Here is a 24,213-nt window from a genome sequence, read left to right on the forward strand (position 1 = left end):
CCCGGAGAGGACCCCAAAAATCCGGAGTCTCCAAGTGAAAATCGGACAGCTGGCAACCCTCATATGAAGTATAGACATTTATATGGTGTACTTATATGTAATTATCATGTTAAAAAAAAAAAAAAGATTGAGCCAGAAGGCATTTGCGTAGAAAAAAAATTAAGATGGGCAAAATGTGGTTGGGTTGAGAAGGGGCTCTCCTAATGTTGTTGGACTACAGTTATCATCCCTTGCAGTTGGTCATGCTGGCTGGAGCTGATGGTAGTTGGAGTCCATCAACATCTGGAAGGCACCACATTGGGGAATACTGACCTAGCTTATTGATTTATAAACATGATAAATAGTGTGAGTATGGAGACAGTGAACTGGGAGCAATTATGTCCTTCCAAAAGAGAACACTTGAAGTGATCTAGTGAAACAGCATAGCCATTTGATGCAGTATGTTGCGTCAAAATCAACTATATTTGTGCTGTTAGGCAAATGGTAGCGGGCAGGTCTACAGCATGCTTCCTGGCCCAGCAGTCACATCCATGCCGTGAATTTAAAGCATATGGCTCCACTTCAGAACCATGGGAACTGTAGTTTGTTAAGAGTGCTGGGCACTGTGAGGGGTAAATTACAGTTCCAAGGATTCATTGAGGAAGCCATGACTATAAATGTACTTTAAATATATGCCGTGGATGTGACTCCAGTCAGCAAATGCACAAAAGAATCTGGGGTTAGGGGAGGGTCTGGGAGGATCTTGTGCCTCCATTAGCTATTGTTGATACTTTTTTTATCATAAAGGTCAAAATCCATGTGATTTAAAATGATGAGCTTTCCTCTTTGGACCTTGCAGGTCAGACACATCTCTGGGATCTGTGAGCACATTTTGAATTACAGTCCAACTGACCTCTTGGAGCAAACTGCCATCTTAGAGACCGTGGAGCTTGTGCCAGCAGGACCAGAGGACAGTTTGGTAAGCCTGGCACACTCTTCTTCATTGCAAGGCCATCCTGAACAAAAGAGCTGAGTGCAAAGCCCCCCCCACACACACACAATATGTAGGGATGGGCAAAACTGTCCTTTTCTGTGTCTGTCAGTTACTAATTTTTCCAATCTTCAATTCAATTCTCTACATATATGTATCAGTTTGCAATTATTTTTTAAGTCCTGCTGAAAATTCATCAGCATTTCAGTGCATATTTCTCCTAATATACACCTGTTTGTGTGCAAATTTACCTAATATACACATTTTTGCAAAGCTATTCCCCCTAGTATAATGCATTTTTGCATGCTGCTTTCACTAATAGATCCACTTTTAAGCATGCTTTAGCCCAGTATATGCAGTTTTGACCAATTTACATGGGTGGAGAACTGGACTGCAAAATTTGGAGAAAGTGCGAAATCCAAAGGATGGCTGTGTTTCAGTTCTCTCATTGTTTCGGAAAGTGCAGGTTTGGGAGCTTCATCTTTAAATACACACTGAATCACATTTCTCTCCCATTCCTCGCTATATGACCCTTCCCCATAAATGTGGGACCGTCAAAGCTGGGTTGGCAAAGTTAAATTGTTTGGCAGCTTTCATGACCCTCTCCCGCAATGCAGAGGCCTCCAGGATAATTGTCCTTTTGTTGAAAAGAATTTGAACTACATCACAGGCAAGATGAATAAGCTCTTTTCCCCTTGTCTCTTGTTATGTGCCTCTGAAGTTGTCTTAAATAGAGTTAGGCCACTGGGTGTTGTCGGGCACTTAAAAGACTTGGGCTACAGGCCCCTGACACAAGATAGCCTCTGGGCAAATTGAAACAGTTGGTGGCTGGGGTTTATCTGACACTGTGCTATGCCGATATGGATGGGGGAGAAATTTGAATCAGTTAGTCCTTACCAAATTCGCATTGCCCGAAACAATGTGGAAAGTGAAATCCAGCCATCCTTTGAATTTTGCAATGCGCCTCTCCATTGTGTACAAAAATGCATACATTGTGTACAAAGATGCATACATTAGGGTAAAATGGGCAAATAAATGCTTCTCTTAGTGAAAATAACATGCAAAATGTATTATATTGGGGGGAAATGCTTACGAAAATGTGTATGTTTGTTAAAACTGCATACAAAAATATGTTCATTAAGAGCAATTTGCACTAAAGTTCTGATGAATTTTCATGGGGATTTTTAAAAAATCGCAAACTGATTTGGTAATGTGGAGAACTGAATTTACGATTCAGCACACTTAGCCACGTGCTGAAGGTGCAGGAGATCTGAGCCCTAGTGCTAAAGAACCAGGGCTTGAGTCCCTTGCTACCCCCAGAGCCAGGCCATCAGTTAGTTAAGCCAATTATTGGCTACTCCGCCCAGAAATCTTTCCCATTACCTGCACACTGATCCATTTAACTGGAGGTGCTAGGGACTGAACTTGCAGCTTTCTGCATGCAAAACAGGTGCTCTGCCACTGAGCTGCAGTCTTTTCCTTACTAACATAGGAACCTGCCTTACCAAGTCAGGCCATTGGCCTATCAAGCTCAGTACTCCCTACACTGACTATCAGTGTGGGTCTCCAGAGTCTCAGACAGGACTCTTTCCCAACCCTGACTGAAGATGCCAGGGATTGAACTTGGGACCTTCGACAGGCAAAACAGGTGCTCTTTCACTGAGCTAGGATCTCTCCCCACCACCATCACCAAGCCAAGAGTTTGTTTTGATACCCATGTCTCCTACATCTTTTCCTCTTCAGGGCATCGAGATTAAGTCCTCACCCACCTGTCTCCATTTCATATCAGGAACTGCCCCAGAGGTGAGTCGGAAAGAGGATGCAGGGGCTTATTTGTGTCTTGGGGCCCTTCTAGATAGTCACTATTTTTAGGTGGGAATCAGTCACATACCGGCAAATTCAGGTTGTGCAATGATCATCACTTGGGCGGACTTGCACAACAAAGCCGCTTCACCCAAAGATCAGACTTTTTTGCAGTGAGAAAAATGATGGGGAAATACACCAGGATAACACTTGCTTTGATGCAGTGTCAGCTGTGTACACACAATACATTCAAAACACATTTAAAGCACATGATGTTCCCAAAGGATCCCGGGGATTAAAGTTTGTTCAGGGTGTTGGGAATGGTACCTGTGCAAAGGGTAAATGACAGCTCCTGGGATTCTTTGGAGGAAATAATGTGCTTTAAATGTATGGTGTGTCAAAGTCAGTCTAACTTCCCCTTGCACAAATCAGACTGAATGCTTATTAAATAGCCAAAGCCGTCTAACCTCCCTGCAAACAAATCATGATGAACGCTCAATAAACAGGTCCAGCAGTGCAACCTGGCTTTTCCATTCAAACACATTCCCTTAGGGAAGCAGGGAACATTAACTTGGGTCCTAAAATAGAACTCCCTGCCCTGCCCCACGACAGTGGCTTCAGGTCTCTGAAATGAGCCTGTGTGGGAAACTTAGTGAGTCTCATCTGTGGATGGGGGGGGGGAAGAGCTCATGTTTCCTTCTCAAACTGTGCCAGGCAGAACATGGCCTAACCCACCTGCTTTGCTCTTTCTCCCCTGCCCTCTAATAGTGACTGCGTCATCCGAAGCTTGGCCAATTTTTTTTTCTTTTTTGCTTCTCGGCACAGCCCGTTCCTTCATTCCCTTGCATCCTTTATTGAGAAGGAATTATTACCCCAAAGGTCACAGCTTGAAGTTAATACTTAATCCTCCCTGCTGTAACTCCCCCCCTCCTGTCCCCCAATCTCGACTTTCACTGTCCAAGAAAGCTTCTTACTTGGAATTGGCGAAGAGCAAGAGTGTCTATGTTGCCTCCTTCTCCCAATACAAATGGTGGCCTTGTTTGTTTGTTTATGTTTTTCCCTTCCAGTCCCTGGCTGAGCACTGCAGCCCCAGGGTCCTTCCAGGAGATGAGATAGTGCAAGTCAACAACCAGGTGGTGGTAAGTCTGGGACTCTTCCTTGCTTGGCTCTACAGCTGATTACTTGGGCAGGATTAACCAGGATGCTAAGGTGGCTACAGTGGAGGATCCCAGGCAAATTTGGTGGATCTTAATCATTGCTAGTCTTAGTTTTCCCTCCTGTGATGCTGTTGCCAGACTGTTTTGTCTTGTTTTGGTGTTTAGATGCCTTTTGCATTGTTTCCTTTAATTTTGAATTGATGGAAAGTTGAAATAGATTTTTTTTAGTAAATTGCTTCAAGTCAGCAGTGCCTTTCTATGGTTTTGGGCAGATTTTTTTTTAGGTCCTTTTAATTTTAATTGGAGAGGTTACCGATTGTACTAGGTATCTTTTGGATCATAAAGCAGGTGCTCTAATTGCTTAGCTATGGCCTGACTGTGTCCAGCAATGTATATATACTACTCTTAAAAAGCGATAATGGAGCACTAAGGTTATGCAAATGAGCTTGCTTTACAGGTTAATGTTTTGTGCAAAATACTGTGAAGGACATTTTTATATGCAAATATATACTGTTGATGGTTGTTACTGCTGATAATTTGAATTTTTCATATACTATAATTTTGGGTGCCTATGGCCATACTACCCTGAACACGCCCAATTTTGTCTGATCTCAGAAGCTAAGCAGGGTCAGGCCTGGTTACTACTTGGATGGGAGACAGCCTGGGAATACCAGGTGCCATAGGCTTAGAGGAAGGCAATAGTAAACCACCTCTGAATACCTCTTACCATGAAAACCTTATGAACATATCCAAAAAAGATTCATAGGATCACCATAAATTGTAATTGACTTGAAGGCATATAACAACAACATAATTTGGGATTTTAATGTATCCTTATTTTGATATTTTCTTGTACACCGCCCTGAGGTTGTTCATTTTAATTTATTCATTCATTCTGTTTGCAACTTTTTTCTACATAAATGTGCCCAAAGTGGTTCACAGCAACACAACAGCAAAAATAGCTATCAATACATCATCAGATAAAACAGTCTAATACCAATGCATTTCAAAATATAATATGTAATTCTACTCATTTTAAAATGAAGAGTGGAATATAAATGTTTTGAATAAGTAAATGCTAATCTATAAAACTGCCTGTTTCTGTAAATCAGCGATAGGGAACCTTGGGGCTAAATGCCAAATGCGACCCTTTAGGCTTCTCTGTCTGACCCTCAGAATTCTCCCCAGACCACACCCCTCATTGGCCTTCTTTGCACCCCAAATGTTTGTTTCTGCTTGCATGGAGGTGTGTCCTTGAACTTCTGATAGCTCTAGTTTATCTGGATGGAGGACAGAGAGAGAGAGAGGGTGTGTGTATATAGAAACTAGCCTGCTGTACAAAAGAAAAAAATTACATAAACTGCTCCAGCCACTTTTGGCTTTTGAATGGCTTTGCAAGAGGATTAAGTAAATTCATGGAGGATAAGGCTGTCAGTGGGTACTAACTATAATGCTTATGTTCTACCTGCACTGTTGAAGGCAGGATACCTCCGATACTGAAGACAGTATGGCCATTTTTCAAATCTGAATTTTGCAATGCTGTTCTCAAACGCAAAGATGTTGTGTATTAGGATAAATTTGCAGTAAAATGCAGAAGAATTTTTATGAGGATTTAGGGGGAGGAAGTCGCAAATTGCTGCAGAAACCAGAACTTAAGATTGGGAAAATGAGAGGGAGCCAAAGATGATGGATGATTCCATTTCTAGGTGAGGGGGACTTGTTTACAGATAATGACAATTCAGTTTGAGCTAGAATGTATACAGGATAAACGAGGTGGTTCTTTACAAAAACCCTGAGATAAAAAATGCTGAGTTAATTAACTCTGTACTGGGAAAAGAAACCATTGTCTCAATTCAGACCCAAATGAATAGATAAAATTCTTGTTGAATTGTAACTCAGCAGTTTCCTGCTGGAGCTCTCCACACCCCCACCTTTTGAAATTCCTTTGTTCAAGTATGGCCACCTTAACATCTGTGGCAGAGCATCCTGGTAGACTGAAATATTTTCCAACTGGTTTATGAATTTTGCCAGTTCTGTCAGTCTTTGTTAGTTAACCCAGGGCTTTTGCATTCATTTTCCAGAATACTAGAGGGTTCTCACATCCACACCATACATTTAAAGCACATACCCTCCCCAGCCCCCCCCCCAAATCCTGGGAACTGTAGTTTATCCCTCACTGAGCTATAATTCCCAGCACCCTTACATGGCCATTCCTAGGACTCTTTGGGGAAACCATGGGCTTTAAATGTGTGTTAAATGTGCTTTAAATGTACAGTGTGGATGTATACACATTTGCTTTTATCTTCATGAGTCAAAGGGACCAGAGATAATCCTGACCTAACCCCATTTCCTTGGGATTAAGCCCCACTGAATTCAATAGGACTTACTTCTGAGTAGATAAGAGGTTGTGTCCAGTGAAGTTCAACTCACAGTAGACCCAGTGTAACTAATGGGCCTAATTTGGTCATGTGTCCATTAATTTCAGTAGATCTACTTAGAGTATGACTAGCCCTCAATACATGCCACGGTTAGAATTGTGCTGTTACTCTTCCCCCCCCCCTTTTTTTTAATGAAAGCTGAAATTTCAGGACAGAGATCGGGGCTGTCCCAGACTGGGTGGGAGTCAGAGGGCCAGCCCTACCATTAAGCACAGCAAGGCTGCCATCTCAGGCAGTAGATGCTGGAGGTGGGGAGTGGCAGTGAGGTGTTGGACCAGGACAGACCCATGACATTTTGCTGGTGAGGTGGAGCAGCAAATGTCAACCACCTGAGGCGGAAAATCCGATAATAATAAATGAAATCATTAATCATTTGCTGCTCTTTCACAATATTCAAAAAAATGGCTGCCTGAGGCAATTGATTCATTTTGTCCAATGGAAGGCACAACAATATGGGCCATGCAACCTGATCTAGGAAAGAGACTGGATTTTTTGGGGGGGGAGGGGTGGATGTGCTTTAAATGTATTTTGCGTATGTAGCCAGAATTTGGACTGTGGGGTTTTTTTTTAAGTTTAACTGCTTTGGGCACTGGTGTATTTGTGGAAAATGCAGCATATAAATGAATTGGCTAAGCGAGCCTGCTGATGTCAGCAGGTTGCTGTTCTGTCACCAGTGTTGAAATACGATTAAATTCCTACTCTGATAAGCTTCTGTATGTGTAAAGGAGAGGGGGCACCATCTTGTTGTTCATGTCAGACTGCAAAATGTCTTGGGCCGGCCCTGACCTTGCCTCCCCTGCAGCAGCTGCCTTTTGAAACTGCAATCTAGAGGTCAAACCTAACATGCCTAAGCCCTGAACGTTGCAGCCTACATGCAGCTTAGTTTATTTGAACATTTATTTATTTAATGGTATTTGTAATTTGTTGTTGAAATATTATTTGTCCAACAACCATTACAATACCATCGAACAAGCATCACAAAACCAGTTACTCCATGGGTTGTTAATCTCTGAGCGTTTTAGCTCTAGTGTCAATAACAATACTTTACATTTGGCAACATTTAAAATGGCATGAGGACTATTACCATTGAGGAACATAGGAAGCTGCCTTATACGGAGTCAGACCATTGGTCTATCTAGCTCAGTATTGTCTACATTGACTGGCAGCAGCTCTGCAGGATTTGAGGCAGGAGTCTCTCTCAGCGCTACCTAGAGATGCTGAGGATTGAAACTGAGGCCTTCTGCATGCAAGTAAGATGCTCTGTCACTCAGCTATGTCCCTTCCCCATTTAAACCTACTTTCAAAAGAACTTCTTCAGCTCAACCAGGAAGCTGTTCCAAAATGGGATGCAACCATCTGTCCCTCGCACCCTTGTAAAAATTACAGTGTAAAAGCATGCGTGCTGAACCACATGTACATATCTGGTCACATATCTGGACCATATCTGGTCACAAAGTATACCTTGGAAGCCTCCTTCCACCATCATAGAAGGCATGGCATTAACCCTAGCCAAAAGAATAAAATAAAAAAGACTTTGGCACTGAGAATTCGCCAAAATAAAGGGTGCATTCATTCATTGCTGGGGGAAAACTGAGTCCTGTGACTTTCTATGTAGGTTCACTAAATCATAGAAATATATTATATAACATATATATCAACATATTTCATATCTATCTATATAGAAAATATTTCAATTCAAACAATGTTGAAAATTGTAAAACAAGTAAAGAATAGTTTAAAGCAAACAAGAGCATCATTGGTAAGATAATCTGCCGACTGTGCAGGTGGGCTGGACCCGGATGAATCTGGTGAAGAAGCTTCTTGAGTTGTCAAGTCGGGTGACGTTGGTGCTGAAGAAAATCCCATTCGTTTTTTCAGAGCCTCCTAGCTCCCCTGGGCCGTCTCCTCTGCAACAGAAGGTAAGCAAGACCTAGAGGAGGTTGGAGTTGATGGCCTTATAGGCCCCTTCCAACTCTACTGTTCTGAGATTCTAGAACAGGGGTAGAGAAATGCTTTCAGCATGAAGACTGCATTCTCTTGTGGGTAACATTCTGGGGGCTGCATGCCGGTGGTGGTTGGGGCCAGGGGCAAAATTAAGCTGAGCAAAGGATGGTGACTCTTGCTTTTGGACAACTTTCCCGCCATGTAAAAGTCACAAGGTTTATTTATTTATTATTTGGTTTATATCCCGCCCTTCCTTCCACCAGAAGCCCAGGACAGCAAGGTTACTCCATATACACACACATCTCTCTATCCAACACCCAGATGAGCAAGAGATATTATCACAGTTGAAGGATGCATTCCCACTAGGCAAAAGCACTTGGGTAGGCTCTGGGGCAAGGCCAGTGAGGGGCGTGGCCTGGGGAGGAGTGGGTGGAGCTGTGGGTAGTCCCCAGGGCCAGGTGGAGAGGGCTGTATCTGCACCCCTGGCTGGAGGTTCCCCACTCTGGGCCTAGAGCAGTGGTTCCCACACTTCATTTTTCCTCTGTAGACCACTCGAAAATTGCCAAGGGTCTTGGCAGACCACTTAATGGTTTTTCATCTCATTGCAGGAATTGCAGTGCGCCGTGCCAGATGCTATACGATTTGTAATGGTTGCTTCTTTTGTTATATTGTGTCACAATTCTAATTCCATAGAATGAACTATAGGGTAAGAAATTTAAGAAGCCCCTACAAATACAATTAGAAATCGACATGAATATTTGACATGAACAGGCAGCAGACCACCTGCATGAAGCTCATGGGCCACTGGTGGTCCAGGGAACAGTTTGGGAACCCGTGGCCTAGAGCAATCCAGAATTTAGGCAAGGGATATTTAGTTGTTAGGAGCTGTTGGGATATGTGTGTACTAGCTTCCGCTTGTGGGAAACCACTGAACTCCAGCTGGCAGTTTCTCAGTGAAGTACCTGCAGGCCCTGGACTTAACTCCGCCCACTCAGGCTGGCCATTGGAGCCTGCGGGCTAGGATGGAGTATAATGGTCTTCCTGTACAGTGGACCTTTGCTTAAGCCACACAACGTCTTCCTGTGCTCTGCTGGGTTGCTGTGTTATTGGTTATTCTTTAGTCTTGATTTCTGGTTTGTTCTTTAGTTCTGATTTATGCTTGGGTCCTGACTTCTGGCTCATCCCACAGCTCCTGGCTCACTTTAAGGCTGCTGCCCATTGCTCTAGAGGAGAAAGTCTACTAAGGGGAGAGGATGGACTGGAAAGAGATTCATGAAATGATGCATGATGTGGAGAAAGTTGATAGAGAGACTCAAGGTCATCCAGTGAAATTAATTTGGAAGCAACTGAAGATGGAACTCCTTTGTTTTGGGGGCATTGTTCTTTAAGCAAGATAGTTTTTATTCATGAATTTTCTGATTGACTAGGATGCTCCCTGTTAAGGTGCCGAGCATCAGGTATGCTGGTGACTCGGCTCAACTTCCCACAGGGTGGGAGATAGGGATAGGGTGTCTGGAGTGGTCCTGGTGATGGATTGGGAGCAAATGAGTGCTTCTTGGTTTTTTACCACCCCCTGCTGATATTAGGTTGTTTTTATATAGTGGACTTATTTTTCTGTATGTGATTAGTGGTTAGTTCCTCACTTCATTGTTGGACTGTTTTATTGAAGTGAGTGGAAGGAGGGTTGTTGTGTAAGGAGATTGTTGAATGATTTTGTATGTGTGTAAGAGGGGGTGTTCGTATGTTTCGATTAGTTTTGTGTAGGGAATGTGGAGGTGAATGATATCGGTGATTATATTATTATTTTTTGTAATGACTTGTAGTAATGTTGCATTTTGATGTACCTTGATATATTTTGATGTTTTGTAGATTTCTTTTCATCGTTCTTAGTTCTGTAGTATACATTGTTGAGGATATTACGTTGCTTAAAATGTGGTATTATGATTACTGAATTTGCATTGTATTTCTTAAATTGATTCCTTTTTGTTGGGATTTGTAAACTGCTTAGGAGACTTCTGTTGAAATGTGAAGCAGTAGATAAAATTTATGTAAAATTGACTTATGGAACTCTCTGCCACAAGATGTTGCAGTAGTTACCAACTTACACAGCATATTTTAAAAGGGGTTAGACTGCTGCTTCATAGGATAGGTCTATCAATGCCTATATTAGGCTCGACAGCTAAAAGGGAACCAGGTTCAGAGGCAGTGTACTTCTGAACACCAGTTGCTGGAAAGCATCAGTAGGAGAGCTCTGTTGCCATCATATCTGTTTTGTGGGCTCCCAGAGGCATCCATTTGTCTTTGAGAAGTCCACAAGCAGAGTTTGAAGGTAATAACTCTCCACTGTTGTTGAGCCCCAGGAAATGGTGCTTAAGGTGGCCACATGCATTTGTAAGAAATCATTATTTTGCATTTGTAAGAAATCATTCTAGGAGGAAGTGCAGGATATAAATTTAATAAATAAATAAATAGTGTGGCAGCATCTACACCTTGGAACTACCTGCCTATTGACATCAGGCAGGCACCATCACTGTATTCTTTTCAGCGCCTGCTTAAAGCTTAAAACATTTCTGTTTAGGCAAGCCTGTCCAGAAAGGTGTCGATGCGTTTTAATATCTTTTTAGTCTACTGATGTTTCAATTGCTTTAAAATGTTTCTATTGATAATTTTAATGTTTCTTGTAAACCACTTAGAGGTTTTTGCAATCAAGCGGTATATACATTTTGTTAAATAAAATAAACAAATAAAAATTACACATTGCTGAAAAAAGGAGGTCAAAAGGGCACACACCATCTGCATATGCCAATTCAAATGACAGAGGCAAATTTCAAAACAATTATTATAATTGAAATAGAAATACAATACAACTTCAAATGGTTGTGCACCTTACATAACTTGTGCCTCCAAATGTTGTTGTTCTTAATTATTGCCTTCCATACACTCCTCAAGGCAATGTACAAAATACATAAAAGCAGAGTGGGAACAGATACATGTAAAACCAATACGAAATAGGCACCCCCAGCAGAGGCCTATTCATGTTGTTGGATTCTCAACTCCCATCAGCCATCACAGCCAATTGGCAGGGGTAAATGGAGTTAGTGCCCTCCAGATCTTGTTGGGCTAAACGTTGGCTACATTGTCACTTGCATCCTCCCTTCCTCATTTTTTTGATTGGACGCTAGCAGGGAATTAAGATGTGCATCCTCACATGTTAAAAGAAAGTGCGAGAGAGTGGCAAAGGCTAGCCCGACTGCTAACGCGTCTGGTAGCAATGCCCTGCCCCCACCAGCTGCATGTTTGGTCCTGGGCTTCTTTGGGAGGAAGAGCAGGATACAAATTCAATAATCAATAAAGTGTGAGGTAGGACTGAATGCGTGTACCGATGTGTGAATGGAGAGTGTCTCCGTGCAAGAGATTGTCCTAGAATTCCCCCTGATGCGTTGGTATGGCCTAAGGATGAGCGAGAAATTCAGTTGTTTGCGTTTCAAGCCGAATCTTATCAAACTTGCACTTTCCAAAACAATATGAGAACTGAAACATAGCCATCCTTTGAAATTCGCACTTATTCAAATTTTGCAATGCAGTTCGCCGATGAAGCAATGTTTACAAAAAAAAAGGAAATATGTTAGGGGGAAGTGCATATAAAAAATGGGTGAATATAACATGTAAAAATGCATTATATAATGAAAATGGCTTGCAAAAATGTGTACATTAGTCAAAACTGCCTACAAAAATGTGCTTATTGGGAGAAAGTCACTGAAAAGCTGGAGAATTTTCATGAGGATTTAAAAAACAAATCACATATCGCTGCAGAAATGTGGAGAGCTGGATTTAAAATTGGAAAAATGAGAAACTGAGAGAACCAAAATTAACAGCGCTTTCCATCCCTAGTATGACTACAGCTGGCTGGGAATGCGGCTAGCAAGCACATCCCCCCCCTTCCCTTCAATTGTTAAGAAATCTTCATTTGAGTCACAACCACAGAGCATTTTTTAAAGCACTTCACTTCCTTCAAAGAATCCTGGGAACTGTAGTTTGTTAAGGGTGCTGGGAATTATAGCTCTGTGAGGGGTAAACTACAGTTCCTAGGATTCCAAGAAACTGCCCAGCACCTATGAAGCAGACGGACAGCAGGCAGTTTAAATGTATGGTGTGGATGTGACCCTGTGGATGCTTATTGAAAGGCTTGCTTTAAACATCCTTGTTAAAAGGCAGAGCTGGGTGGTCATTTCAGACAATATTTTTGTGGGTATGGATTAGTACGAGGTGGGTCAAAAGGCAATTTGGATGCTCCAGAGACTCCTTAATAATCCCACATTTCCAAATAAACCTGTGACTAATCTCGCTATGCCTCGCCCTCATCCCTTCCCTTGTCAGGCCTTTTTACAACTCCCCTCCTGGAGTTTCATTTCTGACTCAACCAAAAGCTGAAAACATCATCTTCACAATGTGTATGAGCCGCAGTGAAGTGCTGCCCCCTTACCTGTAACGGATATTCAGGTTTATCTGTCTGCTCCGTAGGTGCCAGACAGTTTCTTGGATGCTGTGGAGCCCCTGAGCTTGCAGAGTGATGAGTCTCCCGCTGGTTTTCCTTCCTCGACTTCCAGGTGAGGAATCCAGCATTTCCAGGGCTTTTATGCTTTCAGAGACCCACCGGGATGCGTAACTGCTATGCTATATGCTATGCTATGTTTATGTTTCTATTCTGTCTGATAGCCGTGCTGGGAGGAATGGCTTGAACTGGGGCCAGCTAGAGCTTCCCTATGGAAGGAAGAGGCACAGGCTGGGAATGAGGGTGGATTTGGGTGGGACATGCCCGACTAGAGAAAAGGGGAGACGAGTTTCAGCACTCTGGGAAGGGCCGTAGCTCAGTGATACAATCTGCTTTGCGTGCAGAAATGCCCTAGTTCAGTCTCTGGCATCTAGTATGGCTGAGAGAGACCCTTGTCTGAAAAAACATGGAGAGCCACTGCCAGTCAGTGTGAACAGTACTGTGCTAGGTGGATTAATGGTCTGACTTGGTGTAGGGCAGATTTCTATGTCAGGCAAGCTTCTCCTGCCTGCAAAAGACTTGAGTGTGAGAATTCGTAGGCTCAGTCCATTGATCTTTTGTCAATGCCAGATGCGTGCAAGCTTCAAAATACGAAACAAAGTAGGTTGTTAGCATACAGTTTGTAACAGAAGTGGGCTAACTTCAGTCAGGTATGGTTTACTTACTTTATTACTATGTTTTTAACAGAGGTGCTGTGGTCTGGGTTTGGTACAGAAACGGCCTTGGTCGCCCTGTATGATGACCTCTGTCGGGAGAAAGACAGAGGGAGTGTAACTCTGTTGGTTCTCCTTGATCTCTCAGTGGCGTTTGATACCATCGACCATGGTATCCTTCTGGAGCGACTTACGGATTTAGGAGTGGGAGGCACTGCTTGGCGGTGGCTCTGCTCCTATCTCGGGAATCGTCTCCAGAAGGTGATGCTGGGGGAACATTACTCGAGTCCCTGGGAACTCCAATATGGAGTCCCGCAGGGTTCAGTACTGTCCCCCATGCTTTTTAATATCTATATGAAGCCGCTGGGTGAGGTCATCAGGAGTTTTGGAGTGCGTTTCCAGCAATATGCTGATGATATGCAGCTCTACTACTCCTTTTCATCTTCGTCAGGTGAGGCTGTTGATGTACTAGACCGCTGCCTGGCCGCGATAATGGGCTGGATGAGAGCTAATAAACTGAAACTCAATCCTAACAAGACTGAGATGCTGTTGGTGGGAGGGCCCTCTGCCCAGATGGTTGATGTTCGACCTGCCCTAGATGGGGTTACACTCCCCCTAAAGGAGCAGGTACGTAGTTTGGGGGTCTTATTAGATCCGCTCCTGTCACTTGAGGCTCAGATAGCCTCGGTGGCACGGAATGCATTCTACCAGCTTCGGCTGGTAGCCCAACTACGACCCTATCTGGACAGGGAGAATCTCGCCTCAGTTATCCATGCTATGGTAACCTCTAGATTGGACTACTGTAATGCACTCTACGTGGGGCTACCTATGAAGACGGTTCGGAAACTTCAGCTAGTGCAAAATGCTGCGGCCAGAGTTCTCACTGGGACAAAGAAATTTGACCATATAACACCTGTCCTGGCGCAGCTGCACTGGCTACCGATATGTTTCCGGGCCAGATTCAAAGTGTTGGTTCTTACCTATAAAGCCCTAAACGGCATCGGACCGCAATACCTGGTGGAGCGCCTCTCTCGCTATGTACCTACCTGTTCACTACGCTCGACGTCGAAGGCCCTTCTCCGGGTCCCAACTCATAAAGAGGCCCGGAGATCAACAACTAGATCTAGGGCCTTCTCGGTGGTGGCCCCCGAACTATGGAATGCCCTCCCAGACGAGATACACCTGGCGCCTTCTTTGTTATCTTTTCGGCGCCAGGTAAAAACCTACCTTTTCGCCCAGGCTTTTTAAACATTTTAAATTTAATTTTAAACCTAATATGGATTTTAATTTATAAACTCAATGGCAATTCTATTTCGGATTTTTATCATGTTTAATGTTTTTATAATTGTATTATATTTTTCACACTTGCTCATATTTTAATTGTGATTTTATTTGTTGTACACCGCCCTGAGAGCTTTCTGCTATAGGGCGGTCTAGAAATGTAATTAAATAAATAAATAAATAAATTAAATTTGCCAAGCAAGGGTGCACATTCAGGATTTCCAAAACAATGTAAGGTCTTCATGAAGTGATCCTAATCTGTGCTTAGTGACAAGGCTGGTGTTGGAACCTGGCATCTTAGGCAGTAGTGTAGTGGCAAGTTCAGAAGCGCAGGGTCTCTTCGTGATAGTCAAAGCCACTCCCTCTTCTGAGATTATAGAATAATCTAGCCAGGGTGGAATACTGTTTTCTGCTTCTCTTTCGCTGTCACCATTTGACTGTCCTTTCTCACTGTCAAACGTATTGCTTGAATTACTTAATTCAGGGTCCATATGTTTATCTCCTGTTGCTACCAAACTGCTTGATGATGTAGATGGGATGCTATCATCAGGATCCACTGTCTCTTCTGCAGTTACAGACTTGGCCTTTTGAAGTAAGAATTAATAAAGTCTTCCTTGCAATTGACACTCATTGGGACTCTTCTCAGTGGCTAACCTTTCATGCTGGTTAGCTTGTAGGACACTGAAGACATAGGGATCCTGCTGGGACCTGGCTCCTAAAAAAGTAAGGGGTCTAAGACACCTCCAAAGACCCCAGATGACTGCATCTCTGATGGGCAGCTGCCAAGGGACCACAACTCTGGCAGGACCCACTACTGCACTGGCACTTGACCTGGGGCTCCAATGAGCACTAGATAACTTGGAGCTGCCATTTTAAATTCCCCACAACGTCCTAGAGCACCCATTGCCAGCCTGGTGCCCTCCAGGCATTTAGCATTACCACTCCAACCGGTCCTAGCCAGCACTTGGAAGGCATCAAGTGGGCGAAAGCTCTTCTAGCTATGCTGGCTGGAGCTGATGGGAGTTATAGTCTTGAGGGTACCAAGCTGGCGAAGGCTGCCCTGGAGCAATGCTACTTCAAGAATTCTGGGAAATTTAAATGGCAGCTCCAGACCACCTAGGCCAGGAACACAGCTGCCAGGTAAGCCCACTGTCATAGGAGAGGGCCTACCAGAGAGCACTTTGCTGAGGCCTCCCCTGAAACGTGGGGCTGGTCCCGTTAAGGGATTGATCCTGACGATGCCCCCTTGTGTAAGAAGCAACCTTGGTGGATCAGGCCAAGGTCCACATGTCAGTGTTCTTGGCAAAACTGGCCTTTGGATTACAGTCTATCTTCTGCTTACCCCAGGAAGCTGCCTTATTCAGAGTCAGACCATGCAGCACTAGTGCCAGTAGTCTGGGGCAGGGATTCCCAAACTGTGGTCCGTGGATCACCAGTGGTCTATGATCTTCATTCAGGTGGTCCGCAGCATGCCCCCATTTAAAATTATGTTTGATGATCAATTGTATTTTCTTACTTCTTTTATTTCTTGCTTCTATGGAAAGCGATATGTAATACAATCAAATACACTATAAGAAACAAAAGCAATAAAAATACAATTAACAATTATACAGCATCTTGCACAGCCAGCACGTTACAGTTGCTACAACAGGCAGAAGACCCTCAGTAATTTTCATGGGGGGGAGAGTTTGGGATCCTCTGGTCTAGGGCAAGATGCTCTTGGTGAGCCTGAGATGGGACTACCATTGTCTCCTCGTCTGCTGTTGTTGCTGCCCATTCATTTGCCATTTCCTTGGGCACCAGCCTGCCTTGGTGCACGAACACCCCCCCCCCAACGCACGCCCCACCTACCTACCTTGCCTTGCATTCTCCTTCTGCGATTGCAGGGAGGGAGCTTCCGAGCCACCCGCCCATTCTATCGCTCCACCTACCTCTCTCTCCTGTCTTTGTGGCTGCGCATGCTGCGTGCACAGGGCTGCCATGAACCAAAATGGTGTCCAAGGTTTCCCTAAGGGACTGAAGCCTCCGCTGCCATCTTGGTTGATGGCACACATGCGTGCTACATGTGCGCATCCCTGCCATCAACCAAGATGGCGACAGGGGCATCAGCCCCTTAGGGAAACCTTGCCATCTTGGTTAATGGCAGCCCTGTGCGCACAGCAACAAAAGACAGGAGAGAGAGATAGGTGGAGGGAGGGAATGGGCGGGTGGCTCGGAAGCTCGCAGTGATCCTGCCGCTGATCACAGAAGGGGAGCGCTACTCTCCTACCCTATCCAGGGGCCCCTCAGGGGCCCCAGGGGCCCTCAACCAGGGCCTGACCTGGCCACCCTTTGGCGCCAGCCCCGGGCTCGGTCCCCACCATCTCCCAGAAATAGAGAAATTTGGGAGGTGCACAGGTGTTCCTGTTCCTGTTTTGCTTGTCTTACTGCTTACTCGCTAGGAAAGGACAGGTGAATAGGCAGTGGGGAACAGCAAAGGCCAGGGGGCTCCAGGGATTGGCAGGGGCAACCCCTACTAAGTCATGGGCCTTGGCTGGTGCCTGATGGAACTGTTGTCATTAGTAGGGATGAGGAGAAATTCTATTTGGTTCACATTTAAAGCCAAACTTATCAAATTCACACTTTCCAAAACAATACAAGAATTGAAACGTTGCTATCTTTCAAAATTTGCACTTTTCTGAACTTTGTGATGCCGTTCTCCAGCCAAACAATGTTTACAAAAATGCCACATTAGGGGAATGTGTGCATTACAGTGAGTATGTTAGTGAAAATAACATACCAAAATGCATTATATTAGGAGAAATTGCCTGCAGAAGCATGTATATTAGTCAAAACTGAATACAAATATGAGTTCAGTAGGAGACATTTGCTCTAAAACGCTGGAGAATTTCCATGAGGATTTTCTTTTTTAAAAAAAAAGGCAAATTGCTGCAGAACTGAATTTCAGGTTGGAAAAAATGAGGAATGGAAAGAAAAGAAGTTGTCTGATCTTTCCATCCCTGCCACCTGCCCCGTTTGGTTTTCATGCTAGCTATATAAAACCGTGGGGGAGAGATATTTTTTCACCATGGGAAATCTTCCTGGGGCCATATGCCAGTGGGAGGTGGGGGCCAGAGGGAAAAGTGGGTGGGCAAAGGATGCTGCTATTACCCTCATACAGTAGGCTCTCCATCCCTAGTCAGAATATCATAAGACCAAAGAGCTATTTAGTCTAGCCTCGTGTTCCCCACAGTGGCCAACCAGATGCCTATTGGAAGCCCATAACCAGAACATGGGGGCAATAGCTTTCTCTTGTTCCCCAGTAACTGGTACTCAAGAGGTATATACTGCCTCTGATCCTGGTGTTAGTGTGTCTGTGTGTAATCTAGGAACATCTAGGAAGCTGTCTTCCATTTAGTCATACCAATTGGTCCATCCACCTTAGTATTGTTGACACTGACTGGGAGCGGCTTGGCAGAGTTTCAGGTAGGGGTCTTTCCCAGCCCTACTTGGAGATGCTGCCAGGGATGGAAACTGGCCTATTCTGCATAAAGCAGTTGCGCTACCACTGAGCTATGGCTCTATCTACTGACTAGTAGCTTTATCCCCTGTGAATTCTTCTAATCACCTTTGAAAGCCATCTAAGGTCACTTCCAGATGATCTGTTTATTGAGCAGTCATCCTGATTTGTTTGCACAAAGCTTGAGGTGAGGTTAGATGATGTCAGCTATTGGCTGAGCATTCATTTTTATTTATTTGCCAGGAGGTTAGATAAAACTATGTCAAGCAAGTATTAGGTGTTTTCCTGTCACTTTCCTTATTGCAAAAATCTGATTGGGGTGGGTGGGGAGAGAGAGAGTTTGTTGATCAAGTGCACCTAATTGCTCAACCTGAATTTGCCGGTATGTGACTGACTCCCACCTGAAAATAGCAACAGTCTGGAAGTGTCCTAAATTGGTGGTCATCAGCACATCTCGTGGAAGCTACTTCCACAGTTTAACTATGCACTTTATGAAGAAGTCCTTCCTCTTCTCTGTCCTGAATCTTCCCAACATCTTCAGCTTCGTTGAAGAGCATTACCCTGGATTCTGTGGACTTGATTTTAGAAGTTGTAACAAAATCTGCAGCTCATTGACTTCCGATGATGTCACACTCTACTCATACTTTCAATGGGAACGAAACTGCAAAGGGTTATGCTGGAACTTGCCCCGGGGGGGGGGGGAACTCTCTGGTTCACTCAGCAGATGGAGTATCTCTTGAATAAATCGGTGACCTTTCCCCTTCCTGTTGCTCAAACCAGAGTCTGACCACAGTTTAAACTTCTCAAGAATAAAATATTTTTCCATCCTCTTGGCTAATCCTAAGCAAAATCCGTTCCTCTCCTTTTTCTGACAGGCAAGTGGACGATATGAACAATGCCCCTCCCATTTTTCTTCTTCTGAGTGTCAATACAAAAAGAAGCAGCTAGGGGTTATGTGAACTCATGGAGAGTGGGCAGGCTTCAGCCTGACAGATGTGCTTTGTAATTTGCTAGAACCTTGAGAGAATTAAGGAGCTGGGTGCCCCTCTGAGCACCCACTCAGCTCAAGGATTTCTTTTCAGGACAAGAACTAATCTTATAGTCTGTTCACTGTTGAATCCACTCCTGGTTTTCCCTTCAAGCTTTCTTCCTTTCAGAAACCTAATTTAGAAGAAAAAGGCTGTTTGTGGTTGCTGTTTTAAACAACTGGAAGTAAAAAATAATCCCAAAAAACTCTGTGTATCACCTGTGGATCTAGTGGCAGATTCCAATATCTACCCTTGATCTATAGTGGTTAAGGAAAATGGTTGTGTGTGTGGTGGAGAGCTGAGATCTCTCAGGGTGTGGCATTAAGGGAGGAAGTGTTGAGGGGAGGAGAGTAGCCAGCTCTGTAGCTTTCTGGGCCCCAGCATGTTCAGATATTTTTGCCGTCTAATTGGCATTTGATGGGAATGCATTCATTTATTGTGGCTGATGTGCCTAACATCTGGGATGTGAACTTCTGGTCAACAATGCACAGCTGCTGTGAACACTCGCAAATCTAAGGATGAGGTTTTGTTTTTCTTTCTCCTTTAAAAGCATGACTGCTGAGGTGGATGGGAGCCCAGATTCTCTTTTAGCATTCCCTGCTGATGAAGAGGAGCAGGAAGGAACTGATGCACAGCCTGCGGATGGCAACACCTGTGGCCTTGTAGAAGAACCTTCTAGAGCAGGTAAGGATCTGGACACCGGCTCGCTGGTGGTGGAGCTCTGCAAATTGTCATGGCATGTTAGACTCCATTTAATTATTTGGGTGCTTATTATGTTTTTTTAATCCTGCCTTGCCTCCGGTGAGCTCAGGGTGTGTATGTGGTTCTCTTCCTCCCTCCCCTGCTTTAATCCCCACAACAAGCCTGAAAAGGAGCTTAGGGTGAAAGAGAAAGGGTGTCCTGTTCTCACCGGCCACCGTAAGCAGGCAAGGGACTGCCCCCTAGAAGCACAAGCGAGGGCAGCACAAGGGCAGTATCCGGGGACAGTCCAAAGTCAAGAGTCCAGAGTCTACCTCCAAACCAAGGGAATCAGGCAAGAATCAGGGTCAGAGCAGTCCAGGATCAGAAGCCAAGCGGGCTGTAAGCAACACAGGTAAGTGGCAAGGGAAGAGATAGGTTCAGGGTACACAGGCAACCTTCAGGCAGGACAGGTACAAAGCTGGTATATAGACATTGTTCCAGCAACCATTCCAGTTTGGCACTGGGTTTTTTATGCTGCAGCTGCTTTTTATGTTTTTATGCTGGAGCCACACTGCAAAGCTCAGCTGACTCCATTGATCACCTGCATCCAGACTTGTACTGCTGAGGAGTCCAGGCCTGTAGGTAGGCACTCCTCTGGATGGGCTGGATCTCCATCTTGCATCGGAGGCAATGCTTCTCCCTTGGGCTTGGGGGCTGTTCAGCCTTGATGTCAGAGACTGAACTTGTCCAGAGTGCAGACAGCCCATCCTGGGCCTCGTCATTTGACCCAGCCCTCATCTTCAGATGGAGCCTGGCTCAGAGCTGGGTCCAAGAGCAGAGCCTCCTGGTTTTTCTCCAGTGAGAACTCTCCTGGCTGGGACTTGGCAAACGGTGTTCAAAGAACCCTGCACACATGCAGTCATGTGGAAAGAACAGAGGGCATTTTTCCAGCTGACCACACATTCCGCTGGAACATGAAGAGGCTCTTCACTGGGCCTGTGGCACTTCAGATGATGTTGGGCTCTGTCTTCCATCAGCCTCAGCTAGGGATGGAAAGTTTTGGTTCTCTCAAATTTCTCAGTTTTCCACTCTTAAATTCAGTTCTGTAGCAACTTGCTGGGTTTTTAAAAAATCATCATTATAATTCTTCAGCATTTTAGTACAAATTTCTCTTACTAACATTTTTGTATGCAGTTTTGACTCATGTACGCATTTTTGCAATTTCTCATAAAATAATGTATTTTTGTGTGTTATTTTCACTAATATATTCAGTTTATGCACATTTTGTAAACATTGCCTCATTGGAGAACTGCACTGCAACATTTGGTTAAGTGCAAATTTTGAAGAATGGCCAGATTTTGGTTCTCATTTTGGTTTGGACAATGAAAGTTTGGTTTGCATTTAAAGCTGAATTCATCAAATAGAATTTCTCCCTTGTTCCTACATTCCAGGCAGCATTGCCAATGGTCATGAATGACAGAGGTTAGCAGCGTAAGAATTTGGCTTATATGGAGTCAGAGTGTTGGTCCACCCAGCTCAGTATTGTCCACGCTGACTGACAGCGGCTTTCCAGGCTTTCAGATGGGACATTCCCTGTCCTACTGGAGATGCTAGGAACTGAACTGGGGACTTTCTGCATGTAAAGCAGATGTTCTACCACTGACCTACAGCCCTCTCATCATCTGGGATTTTTTTTTAACAAGACTTTTTACCAGCTTTGACTGATTATCATCTGTAGCATCATGTAGATATTGAGGTTGCAGTGTAGCGGCCTCTACACTGCATGCTTTGGTTACATTCAGGCTAGATTACTGTAATGCACACTATGTGCGATTGCTCTTGAAGATTGTCTGGAAACTCCAATTGGAACAGAATGCAGCAACTGGAACACTTTTTGGAATTAGGCATTCAGACTGTTTTTCACCTATTCTGCACCATCTGCACTGGATGCCTATTTGTTTACAGGTCCAGTTTAAGGTTTTGGTGATAACCTGATCCAAAGCAATTTAGGCCAGGCTTCATCAACCTGACACCCTCTGAATGTTTTGGACTACAGTTGTGATCAGCTCCATCTAACATGTGCTGGCTGGGGCTGATCAGAATTGTAGTCCAAAACATCTGTAGGGCACCAGGTTGTCAAAGGCTGAGTTAGAGCTTTAAATGTTACCTGAAGGTCCACTTGTAGCTGTATAAACCTGCCCAAACTTTGTTAATACCTGAGGCCATGCACTCTGGTCCACTAGTGAGAAATATAAGATTAGTGAGTACCAGGGACAAGGCCTTCTCTGTTGTGGCCCTGTATTTTTATAGTTTCTTTGCTGGAGAAATATGCACAATCCCCTTGTTGTCCTTTAGAAGACCCTTAAATCGTTTTTGACTGTATTTGAGTAATTTTTATGTTTTTGTGTTTAATTAATGTTTTGTCTGCTGCTTCTCTCCCCCTGCCTTCAGTATTATTTTAAAAGTTATTTTAATTGTTTGGAACTTTGAAATATTGTTTATTGTTATGCAATTATAGCATTGGCTTATTTGTCACTGTTGTGAATTGTCTTGTTGAGGGCAAGTACCCTGAAGGGGGTTTAAAAATATCTATGAAATAAATCAATTCTGCTGGTACAATTTTTTTTTCCTGGCTGACATAGTCATAAGGTTTGGATTTACTTATTTTTTGCCTCGTTCTTCCAGGGGAATTTGCTGAACCTGCACTAGCAGGTGAGGGCTTTGTTAGGGCAGATCCTGAACGGCCCAGATCCCCAGATCCCCCTTCCCCTGCTAGACCCAGTACCCTAGAGCTTGAATTGGAAGGCTCCACCACCCCTGAGAATGGATTTGTCAGAGGAAGCCGGGGCCTGGGATCTGCAGACTCTTCCAAAGAGGTGAGAGTTAGTTTGGATTTGCTTATCTCTAACTTTTGTTTATTTCCTGTAGTTTCCAGTCAGAAAGGGCCCTCTGAGTGTCTAACACAACACAAACGGAAACATGGGGAAGAGCAGGGATGTAAGGATTCGTCAGTTTCGGTTCCCTCCCTGTCTCATTTTTCCAATCTGAAATTCAGTTCTCCACATTTCTGCAGCAGTTTGCATTTTTTTAAAAAAACCCACATGAAAATTCTTCAGCATTTTAGTGCAAATTTCTCTTAACAAACCCATATTTGTATGCAGCTTTGACTAATGAGCACTCTTTTGCAAGCAGTTTCTCCTATAATATAATTTTGTGTGGTGTTTGTACTAGTATTTTCATTTTGATGCACACTTTCTCTTAATGTATGCATGTTTGTAAATATTGTTGGGTTGTAGAACTGCATCCCAAAATTTGGATAACTGTGAATTTCGCAATATGGCTGTGTTTTGGTTCTCATATTGTTTCGGAAAGTGTGAATTTGATTGATTTAGCTTTAAATGCGTTATCAAATATCTCCCACATCCCTGTCCAGGAGCTCCTGTTGGTGTTTTGTGGGAGAGATTCATTTGCATACTGTAAATGTGTGTTTGAGCAATTAGAATGGATTAAAGTACCTTCTTGCTCTGGTGCAACAAATCCACTGTGGGTTTTTTAAGAAATGGGGGGTTGCAGCTAGGAAAGTGAGAGGAGATTTTGTTTGAAAGCATTGATAAGCTGCTTAATATTTCAAAAATCTCTAATGTGCTAAAAAGTGAGGGATAAACATCTAATTGATGGGAAGACCTATATTCCAAGTATAAGCAAATCGGGTTGAATGCTCATATTCTGATAACCTCCCCACAGACATATTGGGACCAGTGCTCGATAAAGAGCGGGCATTGTATCACCTCCGTGTAAGCCTTGTGCAAGCAAATTGGGATGAAAGCTCAATAAACAGGTTCTCTGGAGGAGTTCCAGAGAAAAACCTAAATACTAGAAGTCCAGCACTCTGTCCACTTTGCCTTTCCCTTGCCTGGAATATGTATGGAGGCATACATGTGGAAAAAGCCATTTGTGTGAATGCAAAACCTGCATGGATTTTTCAGGGGAGTTGTACATGCAGGATAGGATTCTTCTTGCAGTTCTTTCTTTTCTCTCTCTCTGTCTTTTTTTTTTTTGGCAGAATATTTGTATCCAGTTTGATGAGTTATCCATGGATAAGGCTATCCATGGCCACTAGCCATGATGGCTATCCTCTGCTTCCATATTCGGAGGTGGTGTGCTTCTGAATACCAGTTGCCAATAGCCGCAGGAGGGGAGAATGCTC

At 43.9% G+C, this 24,213-nt stretch overlaps 1 protein-coding gene and 1 pseudogene across 4 annotated transcripts in view; both read left to right on the top strand.

Moving 5' to 3' along the window:
• The window catches only part of CNKSR1 (connector enhancer of kinase suppressor of Ras 1), an 83,035-nt gene that overhangs the window by 36,014 nt on the left and 22,808 nt on the right, over positions 1 to 24,213 (top strand). For all 4 annotated transcript variants that reach the window (XM_061596766.1, XM_061596765.1, XM_061596764.1 and 1 more), the window contains 7 exons: positions 839 to 958; positions 2,714 to 2,773; positions 3,841 to 3,912; positions 8,153 to 8,287; positions 12,834 to 12,919; positions 19,876 to 20,009; positions 22,692 to 22,882. In XM_061596766.1, coding sequence (XP_061452750.1) covers positions 839 to 958; positions 2,714 to 2,773; positions 3,841 to 3,912; positions 8,153 to 8,287; positions 12,834 to 12,919; positions 19,876 to 20,009; positions 22,692 to 22,882 — 798 coding nt within the window. The remainder of the gene's footprint in view (positions 1 to 838; positions 959 to 2,713; positions 2,774 to 3,840; positions 3,913 to 8,152; positions 8,288 to 12,833; positions 12,920 to 19,875; positions 20,010 to 22,691; positions 22,883 to 24,213) is intronic.
• LOC133371073 (5S ribosomal RNA) lies at positions 4,498 to 4,616 on the top strand (annotated as a pseudogene).

This window comes from Rhineura floridana, chromosome 15 (assembly GCF_030035675.1).
Source record: "Rhineura floridana isolate rRhiFlo1 chromosome 15, rRhiFlo1.hap2, whole genome shotgun sequence".
NCBI classification, from domain to species: domain Eukaryota; kingdom Metazoa; phylum Chordata; class Lepidosauria; order Squamata; family Rhineuridae; genus Rhineura; species Rhineura floridana.